Here is an 18,808-nt window from a genome sequence, read left to right as displayed (position 1 = left end):
CAGGTAGGGGTCAGGGTGCCTGAAGCAGAATGCTCTGTGCCTGAAAGTGATTGGATTCCAGCGTTTTACAGGCCCCAGAACGAGCATCCCTGATCCAAAAATCTGAAGTCTGATGTTTTCCAAAATCTGGAACTTTTCAAGCATTGTATCAGTGGCCAGAAAGTTTGAGCGTTGGGAGCATTCTTGTTCTGGGGATTGGGATCAGGGCTGTTAATTCCCGGGCAGGCCTCAGGCCCCGTTGGGGGGGGCTCTGCTGGACGCCGGCCGCTCGCTCCTGTCCCAGGCAGCTTCAGGATCTGCTCTTGGGTGGACATGGATATTTGTTGTGTCAGTACATCTAGGAGAGTCAAGTTCTTTTTTTTTTTTAAAAAACAGTGAAGAATTTCGGAAAGTGTGACATGCATGCCCGGAATCATCCCCGGTTCCTACAGACACTGCCCCGGCACGCACTCCGCGCTGTTGCTTTACATTTACAGTTTGGTTGTACCACAGCTGCTCATAAAGATGCCAGCACCACAGATCATGGTGCATTGCTGTGTTGGCATTATTATTATTGTATTTAGATTTATTTATTTGAAAGAAAGAGAGAGATATCTTCCAACTGCTGGTTCACTCCCCAAATGGCTGCAGTGGTCCGGGCTAGGCCAGGCCAAAGCCAGGAACTTCATCTGGGTCTCCTATCTGGGTGGCAGGACGCCCAAGCACATCGGGTCATTTTCCATGGCTTTTCCAAGTGCATTAGCAGGGAGCTGGATCAGAAGTGGAGCAGCCGGGACTCCAGTCAGCACCCAGGTGGGATGCTGGCATTGTAGGCAGCAGCTTAACCCACTGTGCCACAGTGCTAGCCTCTCCTGTGTTACTATACCCTCATTTCATAGATTCCAAGTGACTCCAGACATTTTTTTGGGACCATTCTGAGACCTTATGCCCGTAAGAAACAAATGTAGCTGGAGTATCCCTTATCCGAGATGCCTGGGACTGAGGTGTTTTGGAGTTCAGTGTATTAGCATGTATGTAATGGGACCCAAGTCTAAACACAGAATCCGTTTGTTTCCTGCAAACCTTATACACACAGCCCCAAAGTGATTTTATTCAGTGTGTTTAATGGGTCTACCACATGAGGTCAGGTGTGGAATTTCGTACTTGTTGGCACCATGTTGGTGAATTTTGGAGCTTTTCGGAATTTCAGATTTCTTGGTAGAGACTTCAGCAAGCTGTCGTTAGGGTCGTGGTAATGTGTCCAGATTATCTGCATGGCTTAAAACCTTCCATGACTGCGTGCCTGGGTTTGCATTTTTTAATTTCAACATCAACGTGACAGCGAAGAACCCGAAGTCGTTTCTCAGGTAATTTGATCCTTAGGGATCACGACGCTGCTCTCCTCGGCTGTCAGCTGTGTCTGCTTGCTTTTCTGGCGGGCACAAATTGCCGCGCCCCTGGCTGGAGCCTGGGTTCTCTACCGCTCTTTATGGGCAGGCTGGGCACACGTGGGGTGGGCCGGGGGGTTGCAGCGTGGACGGAGCTGCTTGCTGATGAGACGTCTGTCTGCTGCTGTGGGCTCTCCGCGGTCGTGCCTCTCAGTGCCCTCTCAGCCGGGGGTGGCCCCGTTGGCCCGCAGCTGCAGAACCTGAGGTCAGCCGGCTAGGAGCCAGGACGCAGTCTGAAGAGCAGGGAGGGGAGGGGCCCTATTTTGAAGTTAGGTCTGTTTTCTTTTCAGGGGGAAAATACCTGTGGCCACGTTGAAGAACCAGTCAACTGATTGGATTCCTTCAAACGGAAGTATATTTTAAAATAAGAATGGAAGGAGCGTCCTGTTTTGCTCTGGCTTTGTGCTGTGACACATGGACTGTCTGTCCAATTTCTGCTTTGATGTAGTAGCCTCATACCCTCCCTGTGATTATGTCCTGTCCAGTTGGGATAGTTACAGTGTAAGCAGTTTTTTACTTGGTGTTTATGGGCCATTTGCTGGATGTAATAGAGAGGGATGAATGTGTTGAAACGTATCAATTCCTGATGGATGGGCCTTCGGGGGCATTTCAAGGGCTACTGACATCCAGCCAAGGGGCCAGGTTGCCAGCCTGGTTCCTGGCAGGGCCGTGCCCAGTGAGTGACCACAGGCAGCCTTCCACACAGACGGGTTTAGAATTGCTGTGGAGGCCATGGCCGGGAGCCTCATCATGGCCGTTGTGCGCGGTACCAGATGCTCGGCCCGCGTGAGTGGACGGAGCGCTCGCCCTCACTACAGTCTTGATGAGAGGGCTCCCAGATGCGATGTCAGCAGCACCAAGACACGAGCAGGATTTTGGAGTTGAAGTGTCTGCATGGTTTACTGAAGACCACGGGTTGATGAGGGAAGGGGCTGACCCTTTCCTGGGTGGACACAGCTGAGGTCCTCTTGTTGGCGCTGTCGGTGAGAGGCGGGTTGCCTGGTAGGGCAGCAGGTGCCTCCTTCAGCTAAGCCGCAGAGGTTTGCAGTGTGACTTTCTGAGCCACTTCTTGGCTGTTCATGGTGGAAGGGGAGGGTCCCTGTCCCTACTAACTGACCATTTCACTCTCTGACTGTGGAGAGCAGGGGTGTCCTGCCCACTCTCGTGGGTTTTTGGGGTTTCCGTCTTGTTGCCTGGCTGTCCAGCCAGACTTCCCATGATGTAAGGGTGCGGCCTAGGGATGGTTTCTCCTGGGACCCTCAGCCCCTGTCCTGGTACCTGGTGCACTGCCTGGGCTCAGGAAAGCTCTGTGGGTTGTACAGGGTTTTGCTGTATTTTGTTAGCTTGATTTGCAGAGTGTGTTCATCCGATGTGCCCTTAGCCATGTGTGGAGCTGTGCTATGCATGGTCCTTGGGGCTCAGGTCTGTTTCTCATACTTGTGTCAGTTAGGGATGTTTTAAACCTGCAATCTTGGCCAGTTTTATTGGTGAACCAGTCCGTCATGCTGTATTTATTTGAATTTAGTTAATAAGTCGTGCTGACTGTTGCTTCATGATTTTAACTGGCTTTCTTTAGCACAAAAACCTTTTAAGGTATTTTTCTCATTTTCAGTTTGCTTACTGAGAGATTTTTCTTGCTGAGAAATAATTCTTTGTAGATTATTGAAATTAATCCTGACCTGTAATAAGTTACAGATGTTCTCCCCACTTGTCTTATCTTGACTTCCTGCCTACCGCTGTTGTAGATTTCCACAGAATGACTGTTGGTGACACAGATGAGGTTCTCCTGGCCGAGCGTTTGCCTGTTGGACTGTTCGCATCCTGCTGCAGCTGTGTGTGAGCACGCGTGGTGAGGGTTCCTAGCCCGGCATCGTGCTCTTGACACCAAGCCCTCGGTGTGCCTGTGGTCCCAGTGGGTGTGTCCACGCGTGGAGTGGCCGTGGATGCCCCGTGATCTGTTCACTGTGGCCGGCCAGTCTTCCTTTCCATTTGGCTCCTGTGTTCATGACGTGCATGAGGGAACATTTTGTTGATGGATTTTAAGATCGCGTTTTCCTTCCAGGGGTTGTTTTGACTTAATTAGGTAAAGCAGTAAATCACTCTAGTGCGCTGGTGTAGGCTCTGTCTGCGTCTTCAGGGTCCTGACTCAGGAGCTGATTCTCTGTAAACCAGTGCGGCCGGCCTCCTGCGCGCGCGCATGTGTGTGTGTCCCTGCAGGATCCCCGTCCAGTGCGGCCGGCCTCCTGCGCAGGGTGTGTGTGTGTGTGTGTGTTTGTGTGTCCCTGCAGGATCCCCGTCCAGTGTGGCCGGCCTCCTGCGCAGGGTGTGTGTGTGTGTGTGTGTGTCCGAGCAGGATCCCCGTCCAGTGCGGCCGGCCTCCTGCGCAGGGTGTGTGTGTGTGTGTGTCCCTGCAGGATCCCCGTCCAGTGTGGCCGGCCTCCTGCGCAGGGTGTGTGTGTGTGTGTTTGTGTGTCCCTGCAGGACCCCCGTCCAGTGGGGCCGGCCTCCTGCGCAGGGTGTGTGTGTGTGTGTGTGTGTGTCCGAGCAGGATCCCCGTCCAGTGCGGCCGGCCTCCTGCGCAGGGTGTGTGTGTGTGTGTGTGTGTGTCCCTGCAGGACCCCCGTCCAGTGCGGCCGGCCTCCTGCGCAGGGTGTGTGTGTGTGTGTGTGTGTGTGTCCGAGCAGGATCCCCGTCCAGTGCGGCCGGCCTCCTGCGCAGGGTGTGTGTGTGTGTGCGTGTGTCCCTGCAGGATCCCCGTCCAGTGGGGCCGGCCTCCTGCGCAGGGTGTGTGTGTGTGTGTGTGTGCGTGTGTCCCTGCAGGATCCCCGTCCAGTGGGGCCGGCCTCCTGCGCAGGGTGTGTGTGTGTGTGTGTGTGCGTGTGTCCCCTGCAGGATCCCCGTCCAGTGGGGCCGGCCTCCTGCGCAGGGTGTGTGTGTGTGTGTGTCCCTGCAGGATCCCCGTCCAGTGCGGCCGGCCTCCTGCGCAGGGTGTGTGTGTGTGTGTGTGTGTGCGTGTGTCCCTGCAGGATCCCCGTCCAGTGGGGCCGGCCTCCTGCACAGGGTGTGTGTGTGTGTGTGTGTGTGTGTCCCTGCAGGATCCCCGTCCAGTGGGGCCGCCTCCTGCGCGCGCGTGTGTGTGTCCGAGCAGGATCCCTGTCCAGTGCGGCCGGCCTCCTGCGCAGGGTGTGTGTGTGTGTGTGTGTGTGTGTCCCTGCAGGATCCCCGTCCAGTGCGGCCGGCCTCCTGCGCAGGGTGTGTGTGTGTGTGTGTGTGTGTGTGTGTCCCTGCAGGACCCCCGTCCAGTGGGGCTGGCCTCCTGCGCGCGCGTGTGTGTGTCCGAGCAGGATCCCTGTCCAGTGCGGCCGGCCTCCTGCGCAGGGTGTGTGTGTGTGTGTGTGTGTGTGTCCCTGCAGGATCCCCGTCCAGTGGGGCCGGCCTCCTGCGCAGGGTGTGTGTGTGTGTGTGTGTGTCCGAGCAGGATCCCCGTCCAGTGCGGCCGGCCTCCTGCGCAGGGTGTGTGTGTGTGTGTGTCCCTGCAGGATCCCCGTCCAGTGGGGCCGGCCTCCTGCGTGTGTGTGTGTGTGTGTGCGTGTGTCCCTGCAGGATCCCCGTCCAGTGCGGCCGGCCTCCTGCGCAGGGTGTGTGTGTGTGTGTGTGTGTGTGTCCCTGCAGGATCCCGTCCAGTGGGGGCCGGCCTCCTGCGCAGGGTGTGTGTGTGTGTGTGTCCCTGCAGGATCCCCGTCCAGTGGGGCCGGCCTCCTGCACAGGGTGTGTGTGTGTGTGTGTGTGTCCCTGCAGGGTCCCCGTCCAGTGGGGCCGGCCTCCTGCGTGTGTGTGTGTGTGTGTGCGTGTGTCCCTGCAGGATCCCCGTCCAGTGGGGCCGGCCTCCTGCGCAGGGTGTGTGTGTGTGTGTGTGTCCCTGCAGGGTCCCCGTCCAGTGGGGCTGGCCTCCTGCGCAGGGTGTGTGTGTGTGTGTGTGTGTGTGTCCCTGCAGGATCCCCGTCCAGTGCGGCCGGCCTCCTGCGCAGGGTGTGTGTGTGTGTGGTGTGCGTGTGTCCCTGCAGGACCCCCGTCCAGTGGGGCTGGCCTCCTGCGCGCGCGCTGCGCGCGTGTGTGTGTGTGTGGGTCCCTGCAGGGTCCCCGTCCAGTGCGGCCGGCCTCCTGCGCAGGGTGTGTGTGTGTGTGTGTGCGTGTGTCCCTGCAGGACCCCCGTCCAGTGGGGCTGGCCTCCTGCGCGCGCGCGCGCGTGTGTGTGTGTGTGTCCCTGCAGGATCCCCGTCCAGTAGGCCGGCCTCCTGCACAGGGTGTGTGTGCGTGTGTGTGTGTGTGTCCGAGCAGGATCCCCGTCCAGTGGGGCCGGCCGCTCCACAGGAGGCCAGCAGTCCTTTCCTTACTGAGACACACAAACAGCGATGACGGCGCTCCTTCAGTACAGAGGCAGACTTCGTGAGGAGCTTTTGTCCTCTGGAGTGGCTGCGGTGGCAAGCCTGGGCAGCTCGGGCGTGCATCCCGCGGTCCGGCGTCCTCTGTGTCCTGGTGACGGTGACGCTGGGCAGGGAGCCTCCTCCAGCAGGACAGGTGGGCCCCGGGGGACCCTTTGGGGCCAAATGCATGTCCTGTTTTCCTGAGAAACCGTGTCTAGGCTTCTCAAAGGCAAGTGCGGCTTCCCAGCCGCGGCAGCGTTCAAGGCTGTCTCGGAACAGCAACGTCGTTTTGCTGTCTCCTGAGCGCACCCTGGGCTTCTGTGTGGTGGCGCTCAGAGGCGCTGTCATGGGGCGCTGGGAGGGTGCTTCCTTCCCTTCCAGCAGATTCTTCCTCCTTTGTTTGCACTGTTGTTAGCAGGAGCAGATTAGATGATAGATTGTCTGACTGTCAGGAGTGTTTGAGTATTTCTTCTAACCAGAGAAACTGGGTTTGCCTTTTTTCCATTCTTCAAAGACCGTCCCGGCACAGCGCTCTTCGTCCTGCTCTAATTATGTCTGTGCTTAGACCTTCCTCCCAGACAGTAAGCTCTTCGAAGGAAGCCTGTTTTTTCACGTGGCATGGATTTTTTGAGCACCTGCTGTGTGCCAGTTCCTCACATAAGTGCCAGGGGCTCAGACAGAGTCAGGTGGCCAAGTCCTGCCCGGAGGGAGCTCCTTCCATGTGGGGCCAGCGAGGTGAGTGGGCACACGGGTGGGAGACACAGCTGCGCCAGGGCATGCTGCCAGGTCCAGGCCGCCCCTGCAGCGGAGGGTGCAGTGCAGCGCCTTTGTGGCATCTCGTTCTCTGGCGGTGTCTCTGCCGACTAGAGGGTCAGCCGTGGTCACCTGCGCCCCACCTGTGCCCTCCTCCCTTTTCCTCCTCCTCACCTCCCCAGCACTGGCTGCACCACGGCCCGTCCCTGCGAGGAGGTCCAGCCCTGCGCCTGGCGCCGGGACCTTCTACCCCGATCCGTCCCTGGGAGCTCTGCCTCCCTTATTTGCCATCAGCTCTTGCTCCACCCCGGGGTCCCAATCCCCATGCTCACACCTCTGCAGCAGCTGCCCGTGACCGTGGGCCCTTCTGTCCCTGTCACCACCTCATTCTCCACGGGGTGGTCCCTGTGTCAGACATGGCTGTGTGAGTTCTGCCTCCCTTCAAGGATGGCCGGGCAGCAAACCCTGGAAGAGCGAGCAGATGTCAGGGGAGGGGGGAGGGAGTCTGTGCCCCCCCCGACTTCAGGGTCCCTTTTGTTCCGTAGTCCCCCCACCGCCCCGTGCCTCGTGTCTGCAAGTGCTCAGCACGTGTGCGTGGACAGAGTCCCTCTGCGGACAAGGAGCACTTCTAGAGCAGGAGCTCCTGTTCATAGCATTTCGGAAAACGCCAAGGATCCCGTCGAGTAGAAGACGTTGTATGGGACTAAAGCAGTTTTCTCTCCTTGCAAACAATGGCGTCATGAAAACCAGGCCGGCAAGATGCCGAGGTCTTCCCCTCCTTCCTTCGGTGGTGCGCCTCGCTGTTTCCCACGGTCCTGTGCACGCGGGACTCGGAGCAGATTTTCTTATCCTAAGAGTAGACGGCCTGTACCCCAGACGCCTCCCTGTCCCCAGGCGCTGTGCCTTCCTAGGTGGCCATGGCTTTCTGTGAGTGTGGTTGGGGTCTGCACGGGGTGGTGCTGGACTGGAGGCGAGGCTGCGTCTCATCGCAGGGGCTGTCCTGGGACTGCGGGAGCAGGTGGACTCCAGGTGGACTCGGCCACATGGTGCCATGTCTTCTGGCCCCTGCTGAGGGGGCTGTCCTTGTTCCGCACGATTGTCTCCTGACACCCTCGCACTGGCCACTTGCCTGCGCTTGTGGGCTGCGGGCAGATGGCCTCGTGTGCGGCCGGGGAGCAGGGAGTGGGCTGTGACCGCGGCTCTGCCTGTAACCTTGAGCTACACGTTATTTATATTAGAATTAAACATTCCTGCTGCTGCACCAGCTCGATCATGGCAGTAGCTGTGTTTTGCTGAACCAGAGTCTTGTGGATTTACGGTCTTGCGCTGAGGTCCCACTCTCAGGAAAGCAGGACTTTGTCTCTGTGCTGGAACTCAGATCTTCGTCATGAAGTGCTGGAGTCTCCATCACTGGCGTGTCAGGTCGCCAATTTAAAACTCCCAGGCTGGGAGGTGCAGAAGATCAGAGCCACAGAGCAGCTCCAGCTTGTGAAGAGCAGAAGACTGTGGTTGCCAGTTAAGCTCCTCATTACCTGAAGAGGTTTATTGCAGGGCTTGTGCAGTGTGGGTGATTAGCGTCGTCATAACAACAGTAACCACGCCCCCTCCTGCCTCGGCTCACCTGCGGGTGCTGGCAGTGTCCTGGGAGCCTGTGACGTGCAAGGGACTGCCAGGGGTGTGAGGGGTTTCCCATCGCCCAGTGGCCACTCTGCTATTCCGTTTAAAGTCAGAGAACACAGCTCTGCATCTGGCTTTCCCCAGTGACGACAGCACCTGGCCATTTCAGATGCTGTCATCGTCCCCCAGGAGACCCCGAGGCCGGAGTGACCTTGTGGGGGTGGCGGGGCTCTCGTGGTTTTGTTTCACTAAGTCCTGCTTTGGGGAGCTGTGGGTGCATAAGGCCGGTGTAGTCGGTGCTGAGGCCTCTGTGGGGAGCATGTCCGCAGGGCTCAGTGAGGCCCATGGAACAGCAGACCCAGCTTTGTGGCTGGGCACCGCCACTCGCTGGCCTGGGCCCTGAGCGTGTGGCCCCCCTGCAGGCCCCTTCTGTGTCCTCTGAGGGCGCTCCCCGCGCCATCGGGCTCTCAGAGGGAGTGGGGCTGCAGCACAGAGGGGGCTTGCTGAGGGGCACGGAGGCAGCTCTGTGTCCGTCACGGGTGCCTGAGTGTCCTGGCTGAGTGACCCTCATCACCAAAATAGTCTTGAGGACATAGAAAGATGGACAGAAAATTTCTGCTCTTTGTTTTCCCCAAGAATCTTTGGAGCATTTAAAAGTAACAATTATGCCGGCGCCGCGGCTCACTAGGCTAATCCTCCGCCTTGTGGCGCCGGCACACCGGGTTCTAGTCCCGGTCGGGGCACCGGTCCTGTCCCGGATGCCCCTCTTCCAGGCCAACTCTCTGCTGTGGCCAGGGAGTGCAGTGGAGGATGGCCCAAGTGCTTGGGCCCTGCACCCCATGGGAGACCAGGAGAAGTACCTGGCTCCTGCCATCGGATCAGCGTGGTGCGCTGGCCGCAGCGCGCCAACCGCGGCGGCCATTGGAGGGTGAACCAACGGCAAAAGGAAGACCTTTCTCTCTGTCTCTCTCTCTCACTGTCCACTCTGCCTGTCAAAAAAAAAAAAAAAAAAATAACAATTATAACCCTGTGTGGCTCGCCGGCTACCAGGCTGGATGTCCTATCCTCCACTCTTTTGTTAGTTCCTCATGTCCGTCCACGTGTCCATCCGTCCGTCTGTCCATCTGCCCGTACAGACTGGTGGGGCCCTCCACGTCTCTAACCGTGCTGACATGCTGGTTGCGCGGTGCTGTCCACACCTCATGGCCCTGCCCTGCCCTGGTCACTCGCCCCAGGGCCCTCCACGTCTCTAACCATCGACAAGGGCAGCAGCGCTGCACTGGGGACCTCTGCTCTGGGGTGTTTGAGAAGGAGCCTGGGTCCGACCATTCCGAACGGCTTGAGTGTGGCGTTGTTTTTCCTGCTGCACACAGCTGTTCGTGGGAATTAGTGTTCATTCCTATTCTGTGTCCTCTGTAGACCTGTAGGTCCTGACAGACTCCGGAAAAGGGGTCCAGGGCCCCTCTCTGTGCACCTTGGGGACAGTTCTGTGTGTGAGTAGCTATATGGGTCCTTCAGAATGTTCATGGAAAATACGTTACACAAAACTGCATGATTGCCAACATTTTCTGTAAAGAAATTTATCCTTTAGTTCCCTTTCCCTCCCTCTCCCTCTCCCTTTCCCTCTCCCTCTCCCTCTCTCTCTTCCTAAGATTTGTTTAGTTTGATAGTGTTGTAGAGAGAGAGAGAGAGGTCTTCCATCTGCTGGGTCTCTCCCCAGATGGCTGCAACAGCCGGGGCTGGGCTAGGTCGAAGCCAGGAACCAGGAGCTGCATCTGGGTCTCCCATCTGAGTGTAGGGGCCCCAGCATTTGAACCATCTTTCACTGCTGTTCTGTGGCCATTAGCAGGGAGCTGGATCGGAAGTGGAGCAGCTGGGATGTGAACCGGCACCCGTATGGGATGCTGGTGTTGCAGGTGACAGCTTTACCTGCTATACCACAGCGCTGGCCCCTCGTTCCATTTCTGTAGACTTTTTGAGTCCCTGGGTACAGAGATGCTGTGGGGATTTTTTGATGTAAATGGAGTTGTTGAGAAAGGTGGGATTGTTTCACAGATTGCTTTTTTTAACTTGATGCTATAGCAGGACAGCATTTTCAAGGAAGGTGTATTTAAATCATCCCCTAAAGCCTTTCTTCTTAGAGAAGGCAAGTGAGAGTGTTTAATTAAATGTCTGTTTTGTACCCTGTGACTTCCTAGTCTGTTGTGGTTCACCTGGGACTGCTGATCTCCTGCCCAGGGCCATGCGAGTGCTTTCTCTGTCTCCTTCAGGCGGCCCTCTGCTTGGCCTGTGCACTTGGTGCCTCCCCCCAACCCCCCACCTGTGCCTGCCTTGCCTTGACATCCCCAGGTAGGAGACAGACCCTGTCGAGGAGGGGTTGTGGGTAATTGGGTGAAGTGGTCCCGCTCCAGGACCGTGGTGTCACACATGGAGATGGGCGTGCTAGTGTCTGTTTAAACAGTACAAGGGAAGCTGGAGTCTGGCCAGTTTCCAGAGGAAACAAGTCCGTTTAAATGCCGTGATGTTTTGAATACCGCTGTTGGTGTGGATGCCACCTGGGAGCGTTCTGCAGGCAGCCCCTCCCTGCCATGGCTCCCAGGCCTGCCTGCCTGGCTGGGGGAGGGGAAGCTGTAGCTGTCCTCCCAGCAGATCTGCAAGGCCCTGGGCTGCCACGTCCTCACTTGGGTCCCACTCCCCACTGATGGGCACGCCAGGTCTGCTTGCTGCCGTTTCCACCTGCGGGGCCGGGGGGTTACGATGCTCGCCTTTGAGTCCCTTCCCCTGGACCGAGGCACTGCCCGGAGTTCTCAGCGTCTGTCTCCTTTCTCATCTGTGGCCTTTGCTTGGAGTTCAGGGCTGTCATTGCCCCTGTCCTTTGCATGCCACAGAGTTAGGGAGCTAAATCCTCCCTCCCTGTGTGGGCCACACAGCTGGGAACGGACATGCCGGGCTGAGTGACTCAGGCCCCAGGAGGCCCGCCTGGTTTCTCCCTGTTCCAGTTTCCCTCCGTGGCCTCCCCCACCTGCCCCGGGGTGGCAGCATGCTTGGTGGAAAGTGTGTTGTTTGGGACAGGTGGTCTTGACCCTGTCCGAGGCCCTGTTTCCCCACAGGCATGGCTTCCCTGGTCCTGGTTGCAGCTGCTGGGAGGATGTGCATCCTCAGATGAAAGGCGACCTGTGCCTGAGGATTCTGCCTGTGGTTTTGTCCAACCGGGGAGCCATGTGCTCAGACCTCTGGGTGGTCTTGGGTGCCCCAGCTCTGCTTCCCTGGGGCCCCACTGGGCCACCCAAGGGGTATCTCTGCAGCCCACCCCTGGACTCTGTCACAGTGTCTTGTGCCGCTCTTTGTGCCCCTGCCCAGTGCGGGTGACTGCTTTCTCCGGCTGGAGGTATTTACCTCATTCTAACGATAAGGATGATTCCAGCCCTCTAGACGTTGGGAAGACTGATCGGCAGGGGCCTTCCCTGCGCTAAATGCCATTGCTTCATCACACTGGAGAGTAACACATGGCCTGTTGTGAGAAATGACTCCTAGAACGGGCTTCTGGCATCTCCTCGGACAAGATAATAAGCCAGATGAAGACCAAGAAAAATCTCCGCTGGTGTCTGTCTCGCGCAGCCGCCTGTGTCCTGCGAGTGTTGCCTGGGGTGGCCCAGCTGCTGCTGGGACGGTGAGGAGAGCCCCTTTATGGTGTCTGAGGAGACGTCGCTGTGCCTACAAGGTCCTGGGCAGAGGTCCTGTGTCGCTGGAGAGCTTCTGCAGGGAAGTCTTGTGGTGGCTTTGCCGACTCAGCCCTGAGCCGGGGGTGGAGTCAGGTCTGCTCCGCTCCGCTTCGAGGACGTGGAGTCAGCGCCGAGGAAGCCACTTCCCTGCGCATGGAGGCCACTGATGCTCGCGTCTGCACACAGGGCTGCGCGTGGCTTCTGGGAAAAGCCTGTCCCGTTCAGCTGCGCAGTGATGGGCTCTTGGAGAGCTGGTTTCTGGCTGCTGAACTGGAGGAGATGGCGCCTCTCACCTCAGGCTGCTCTGAGAAACGGGGACAGCACAAAGGAGGTGCTCGGGTCGGACACCAGGCCCTGGGCGAGCAGAGTTCTGGGGTCACCTGCCTTGCTGGGCTGGGCCCTGTGAGTGCCCACAGTGAGCGCCTACAGCTGATTCTCCAGGGCCACTCTGAGAGCAGGACCAGGGGAAAGAGCTCGTCATTGTAACTCCACGTCCCAGGGCCTGGCTGGGTGGGCGCGGTGTGCACGGGGAGTGAGCTCCAGGAGGCTGTGGTGGTGCAGGGGTCCCCTGAGTTAATGTCTCAGGAGTAAGCACCCCCACTTTCTCCATGCCCTGCTTCACCTGCTTGGCACCTGGGTGACCTCTGACCCCTAAACATTTATGCTTTCAGTTGTCGGTCGGCGTCCTTTGTTCTCCCCTGTAACGCTCAGGCTTCCAGAGGGCACCCGCTCCCTGTTCGTCTCTGCCTGTGCGTGGGTGTGGGGCCGGTTCCCATGTCGGGCTCCTGCTGCCTGTCGTCCACATGACCCACTGTGGAGGCAGCCACAGGAATGTGGAAGCGTGGACAGGACTGTCCATAGCCCGGGATGGTTTTGGGCCCTAAAAAGACAAGAAGTGCTGATGTGTGCTGCAGTGTGGGTGGACCGCGAGCAGGCCACCTGGTGTCTGAGCCCTCCCTCGGGACGTCCACAGAGACAGCTCCACAGCAACGGAACTCAGGTTAAACTCGATGAGTGTGTGCAGTGGACAGGTGTGAGAGTGCTGGGCATACAGTAAGCACTCAATAAATGTTAGCAACTACACTGTGAGAAGTACTGTTATTATTATCAGCTTGAAACTTTCTAAATGTGCTCTAGGCTGAAGTGTTTCTTGCCTTAAAGAACATCTTCCTTGCAGTGATGCCCTATACTTTGCAAATAAAATTTTTTAAAAATTAAAGGACGCAGACTTTTTTAAGCACAATATGAGTGTTACACTGGATGATACCACTTTTTGCAAGCATCTAAAATTAGGTTGCTCAAGTTTTGGATAAGCCTTTTGAATTAGGTAACTGTTTTGCATTTTGAAAACTTTCTTAAAAAAGATTTATTTATTTATTTTGAAAATCACAGAGAGAGAAGGAGAAGACAGAGAGAGAGAGAGCGAGCGAGCGAGCAAAATCTACCATATACTTTTTCACTCCCCAGATGGCTGCAACAGCCAGGGCTGGGCCAGGCTGAAGCCAGGAGCTTCCTCTGGGTCTTCCACGTGGGTGACAGGGTCCCAAGCACTTGGGCCATCATTTGCTGTTCTTCCTAGGCTGTTAGCAAGGAGTTGGATTGGAAGCGGGACAGTCAGAACATAAGCAGGTGTCCTCTCAGGAAGCCAGTGTTGCAGGCGGTGGCTTAACATGCTGCGCCGCAGTGCTGGCCCCTGCATTGAAAACTTCTCAGTTAGGGTTTCTCGTTAGGTTTTTTTTTTTTTTTTAGGATACACTTTCAGAAGAGACTTGTTTGGGGCACCATTGTCCATCATGGCTTTGAAGCCCATATGTGGTGTTGCTTTGTGAGGCCGTTGATCAGGGCGTAGAGGTGCTCCCCTGGGGTGGCTCTGGAAGCTAAGCTTGGAAGCAGGTTTTGCAGGACTTCTGACTGAAGAGCACGTCAGGTGTCAGCAGCGAGGTTTTAAGGATCAGCGGGACCAACTTCCAGGTCTCTGCAGGAATAAGTCATCCACTCCAGGTTCTGTCTCATTAGAATGTGAAATGCCTGGGAAGCAGTCGTTTGCAATATATTAATTATGTTAATTAATCAGAGGGGATTCAGAATATTAACTACCTGCAACCAATTAGGTATTTAAATTGAGAGCCGTTGAGCGATGAGGTGGAAGACTGCATGCGTCATTGGGTGAGTAGATGAGAAAGGGGCGTGTGAGGGCTGATGGCCCTGCTGTCCCTTCCGGCCTTGTTGGTCCTGTGTGCTTGATGGCCGCCTTGTGTTTCCCTGCAGAGGGGGAGGACGTGGACAGTGTGGACATCTGCAGCGTGCCTGCCGAGGTGCTGCGCAACATCGAGGCCGACACCTACTGGTGCATGAGCAAGCTGCTGGACGGCATCCAGGTGAGCGCTGCCCGCCCCAGGGGCTGCAGGGGTGAGGGTCCATGCCCCAGGGGCTGCAGGGGTGAGGGTCCATGCCCCAGGGGCTGCAGGGGTGAGGGTCCATGCCCCAGGGGCTGCAGGGGTGAGGGTCCATGCCCCAGGGGCTGCAGGGGTGAGGGTCCATGCCCCAGGGGCTGCAGGGGTGAGGGTCCATGCCCCAGGGGCTGCAGGGGTGAGGGTCCATGCCCCAGGGGCTGCAGGGGTGAGGGTCCATGCCCCAGGGGCTGCAGGGGTGAGGGTCCATGCCCCAGGGGCTGCAGGGGTGAGGGTCCATGCCCCAGGGGCTGCAGGGGTGAGGGTCCATGCCCCAGGGGCTGCAGGGGTGAGGGTCCATGCCCCAGGGGCTGCAGGGGTGAGGGTCCATGCCCCAGGGGCTGCAGGGGCACGGGTCAATGCCCCAGGGGCTGCAGGGGTGAGGGTCCATGCCCCAGGGGCTGCAGGGGCACGGGTCAATAACCCAGGGGCTGCAGGGGTGAGGGTCCATGCCCCAGGGGCTGCAGGGACACGGGTCAATAACCCAGGGGCTGCAGGGGTGAGGGTCCATGCCCCAGGGGCTGCAGGGACACGGGTCAATAACCCAGGGGCTGCAGGGGTACAGGTCCATGCCCCAGGGGCTGCAGGGACACGGGTCAATGCCCCAGGGGCTGCAGGGGTACAGGTCCATGCCCCAGGGGCTGCAGGGGTGAGGGTCCATGCCCCAGGGGCTGCAGGGGAGAGGGTCCATGCCCCAGGGGCTGCAGGGTGAGGGTCCATGCCCCAGGGGCTGCAGGGACACGGGTCAATGACCCAGGGGCTGCAGGGGAGAGGGTCCATGCCCCAGGGGCTGCAGGGACGCAGGTCCATGCCCCAGACACTTTTCCTGGAGAGCACTGGGCTTGTCCACAGGCTGTCTTCTGAATCTCCACGTGGCCACCCGCTAACTCCTTGAGGTGTCCAGGTCTGTCTCAGTGGGCGAACTCTCCTAGGGGCTGACCAGGGGTGTGAGGTGGGGCCCAGACTGTGCGCCCTGCTGAGCGGGTCAGTGAGAAGGCAGGTGCAGCGTCTGATCCTGGAGGTTCTTGTCGGTCCGACTGCTGCCTGCAGGCACCAGATGTGGCTCACACGAGGCAGATTGTCTTCAGAGGTTCTGTGTTTTGAAGGGCATCAGATTTGGGGCGGCAGCTCCTTGTCTGTGACACCAGACCCATGGGCAGGCTTAGCCTCGCTGTCTTGGTGCCAGGGCTGTGCGTGCTGGGCTGGGCCTGGTCCCGGAGGCAAACCCAAGCTGGTACGGTGCAGGGCTCTGCCCATCTCTGTCAGTGGAGGCTCGTGTCTGAGAGTTCCACCGGAAGCCACAGGGTTCCCAGCGCCAGGGCTGACTTCATGGGACCTGGGAACAGCTGTGTTGGCCAGTGAAGCAGGAGGGGCCAGTGTGGTGGTGAAGTGGCCGCCGTGTGAGGACAGACCCTCGAGTGGCAGGAACTTTTTGGTGCATCTTACACCAACATGTGCCTTTCCTGGACACCTCCACACCTGGGGAGCCGCAGTTGAGTTTGCTGGGCCCCCTGGAGAGAGGGTGGATGTTGAGGTCCAGCTCCAGGAGGTGGCCTAGAGCAGACCTCCGGGGAGGGCGATGGGTTTTGCCCACAGAGGCCGGGAGAAACGTTGAGGGGCGGGCACTCTGCAGCCTTCCTGCGTCCCAGCCTCTGAGAAGGCGAGGAGGGAATGTGACTGTCACAACAGCTGCTCCTGACACCACTCACTGACAAGGCCTCAGTGAGCTGCTGGTGTGAAGTGGTCAAAATAGCGCTTTTACAAATGTGTCTAAAGATTTAGACTCAGGCTTAATTTGAATGAATTAGATGAAGTGCTTCTGCTGACGAGCCCTGCGTGGGATGACATCACTGTTGATGAGTGAGGAGCCGACAGGGAGAAGGGGGAGGCCCTTCGTGCTGCTCCAGGGCGGAGACCCGAGGCTGCTTGTGCTCTCTGGGTTTCTTGGGAAGAGCAGTGTGCCTGTGGGAGATGTATTTGGCCACACGTCAATTCGTCATTTCCCCTTCCTTGTTAATGTTTGCATATTTTTAATCCACCCCCCACCCCTGCCCCGAACTCAAGGCTTTTCCCTCCTTAGGAAAGAGATTGAATCGTAATGTGAAACTGTAAATTTGAATGTCACTTCTCTGATCGTGAGTGATGAACTCAAGCCATTTAAGTACAAGGTTATCTGGCTTCTGTTTGTAAATAAGATCAGCTGCACAATGAAGTCGACGCTGCCTTTTCATTTTCCACCGGAGATTTGCTGTCTGATGAAGGGGTATATTGACAGCGCTCACACGTGGAAGGCGTGGATCCTGCTGCCCGTGTACCGCACGCAGTCCAGTGGTTGCCTTGCGGGGTGCACGGTTCCGTGTAATCCTCACATGGTTTCTGTATGATGGTCACGTGTTGCTTGGATGCCACAAGAGCCCCAGGGGTCCCGTCGATCCTCATGTAGTCGTGGTGTTGCCACATGGTCCTCCAGGGGTCACGTTGATTCCACACGTCCTTCTTGTGTTTGCACTGGTTCCACGTGATCTTCACGTGGTTGTTGGATGCCATGTGACCCTTATGTGGTTACGTTGGTTCCTCACCGTCCAGCTGAGAGCCATGTGAGGCACATTTGGGACGCTTGGGAGTTTGGCTGTACTTCTCCGAGGGGGCCACATAGGCGGCCCCAGCAGAGGGCCTCTGGGGACTGTTGTAACGCATGTGGGAGGCGCAGTGCCGTGGACTGACTGAACTCCAGCCGACTGCCTGGGATGTTGGCAGCTGGGTCCCTCTCGTCAAGGACTGGCCTCCTTCCGCCTCTCTGCTTGTCTCCCTGCTCGTGGTCTCACTTCACTTAACTCTCTTCAGGACTGCTAGTACGTCAAGAAGCACTTTTCCCTTCTTATCTTTATCCTGATCGAAAACCCTTGGGGAAAACACTGGGCTTTTCTCAGTGTAGACTCGCAGTGCGGCTTTCACCGGTGGCTCTGCTACCTTAGGCAGAGTCTGGTTCACTTACCAGTGTGCCTGAGGCCACGTGTGGCCAGGGACTTCGGTCACGGGTCCAAAACCATGGACCTGAGGCACTCCTCGTGAGTGGTAACAGCAGGACGAAGAAGAGGGGCCCTGAGCGTGTCCTGCAGCATATTGCTCCTGATACTGGTGCTGCAGCCCACGGCAGGCGGGACACACGAGGCCGACGGCCCACGGCAGGCGGGATGCACGAGGCCGACGGCCCATGGCAGGCGGGACACACGAGGCCGACGGGATGCACGAGGCCAACGGCCCAGGGCAGGCGGGACACACGAGGCCGACGGCCCACGGCAGGCGGGACACACGAGGCCGACGGCCCACGGCAGGCGGGACACACGAGGCCGACGGGACACACGAGGCCGACGGCCCATGGCAGGCGGGACACACGAGGCCGACGGGATGCACGAGGCCAACGGCCCAGGACAGGCGGGACACACGAGGCCGACGGCCCACGGCAGGCGGGACACACGAGGCCGACGGCCCACGGCAGGCGGGACACACGAGGCCGACGGGACACACGAGGCCGACGGCCCATGGCAGGCGGGACACACGAGGCCGACGGGATGCACGAGGCCAACGGCCCAGGGCAGGCGGGACACACGAGGCCGACGGCCCACGGCAGGCGGGACACACGAGGCCGACGGCCCAGGGCAGGCGGGATGCAGGAGGCCAACGGCCCAGGGCAGGCGGGACACACGAGGCCAATGGCCCACGGCAGGCGGGACACACGAGGCCGATGGCCCAGGGCAGGCGGGACACACGAGGCCAATGGCCCAGGGCAGGCGGGACACACGAGGCCAATGGCCCAGGGCAGGCGGGATGCAGGAGGCCGATGGCCCAGGGCAGGCGGGACACACGAGGCCGATGGGACGCACGAGGCCAACGGCCCAGGGCAGGCGGGACACACGAGGCCGACGGCCCAGGGCAGGCAGGACGCACGAGGCCGACGGCCAGAGACAAAGCTGCTTGCCTGAGATCGTGCGGCCCTTGCTGCAGCCCACACTTGGCACCCTGAAACCGTGGCTCTCACCTCTGCATTGTGACCTTCGTGGACTTTTCCAGTGGGAGCGTGTGGCTGTGAGTTTTGTTTCGCAGGCAGGTTTGGAGAGCAGAAATCACCTACTGGTTTTTTTTTTTTTTTTTTTTTAATTACTTTTTTTTTTTTTAACCCTGGGAGAGCCTGGATGGTAGCAGTGATGCTTCTGGCTCACCGTGGAGCTTCCTTTGCTGATTCTGTATCCTGTGAGGTGTCAGTAACTGATTGAGGGACTGTATTGATGTGGCCTTGAGCGTCATGGTGAGCCCCAGCCTGTGAGGTGCTGGGTGGGGTGCTGTGCACCTGTGCTGGGCTGGGGCAGGGAGAGGACAGCTTCTGGAGACGAGGGCACAGTGTGGGAGGGGGCTCT

General features: G+C 58.4%; 1 protein-coding gene across 1 annotated transcript in view; it reads left to right on the top strand.

The window, feature by feature from the left end:
- Positions 1–18,808, top strand: part of TBC1D22A (TBC1 domain family member 22A) — a 367,129-nt gene that overhangs the window by 186,696 nt on the left and 161,625 nt on the right. The window contains exon 9 of the mRNA XM_062202659.1: positions 14,212–14,321. Coding sequence (XP_062058643.1) covers positions 14,212–14,321 — 110 coding nt within the window. The remainder of the gene's footprint in view (positions 1–14,211; positions 14,322–18,808) is intronic.

Source organism: Lepus europaeus, chromosome 10 (assembly GCF_033115175.1).
Source record: "Lepus europaeus isolate LE1 chromosome 10, mLepTim1.pri, whole genome shotgun sequence".
Lineage (NCBI taxonomy): Eukaryota > Metazoa > Chordata > Mammalia > Lagomorpha > Leporidae > Lepus > Lepus europaeus.
The sequence above is the reverse complement of the archived record's forward strand: the minus strand, read 5'-3'. Positions and strand labels throughout refer to the sequence as shown.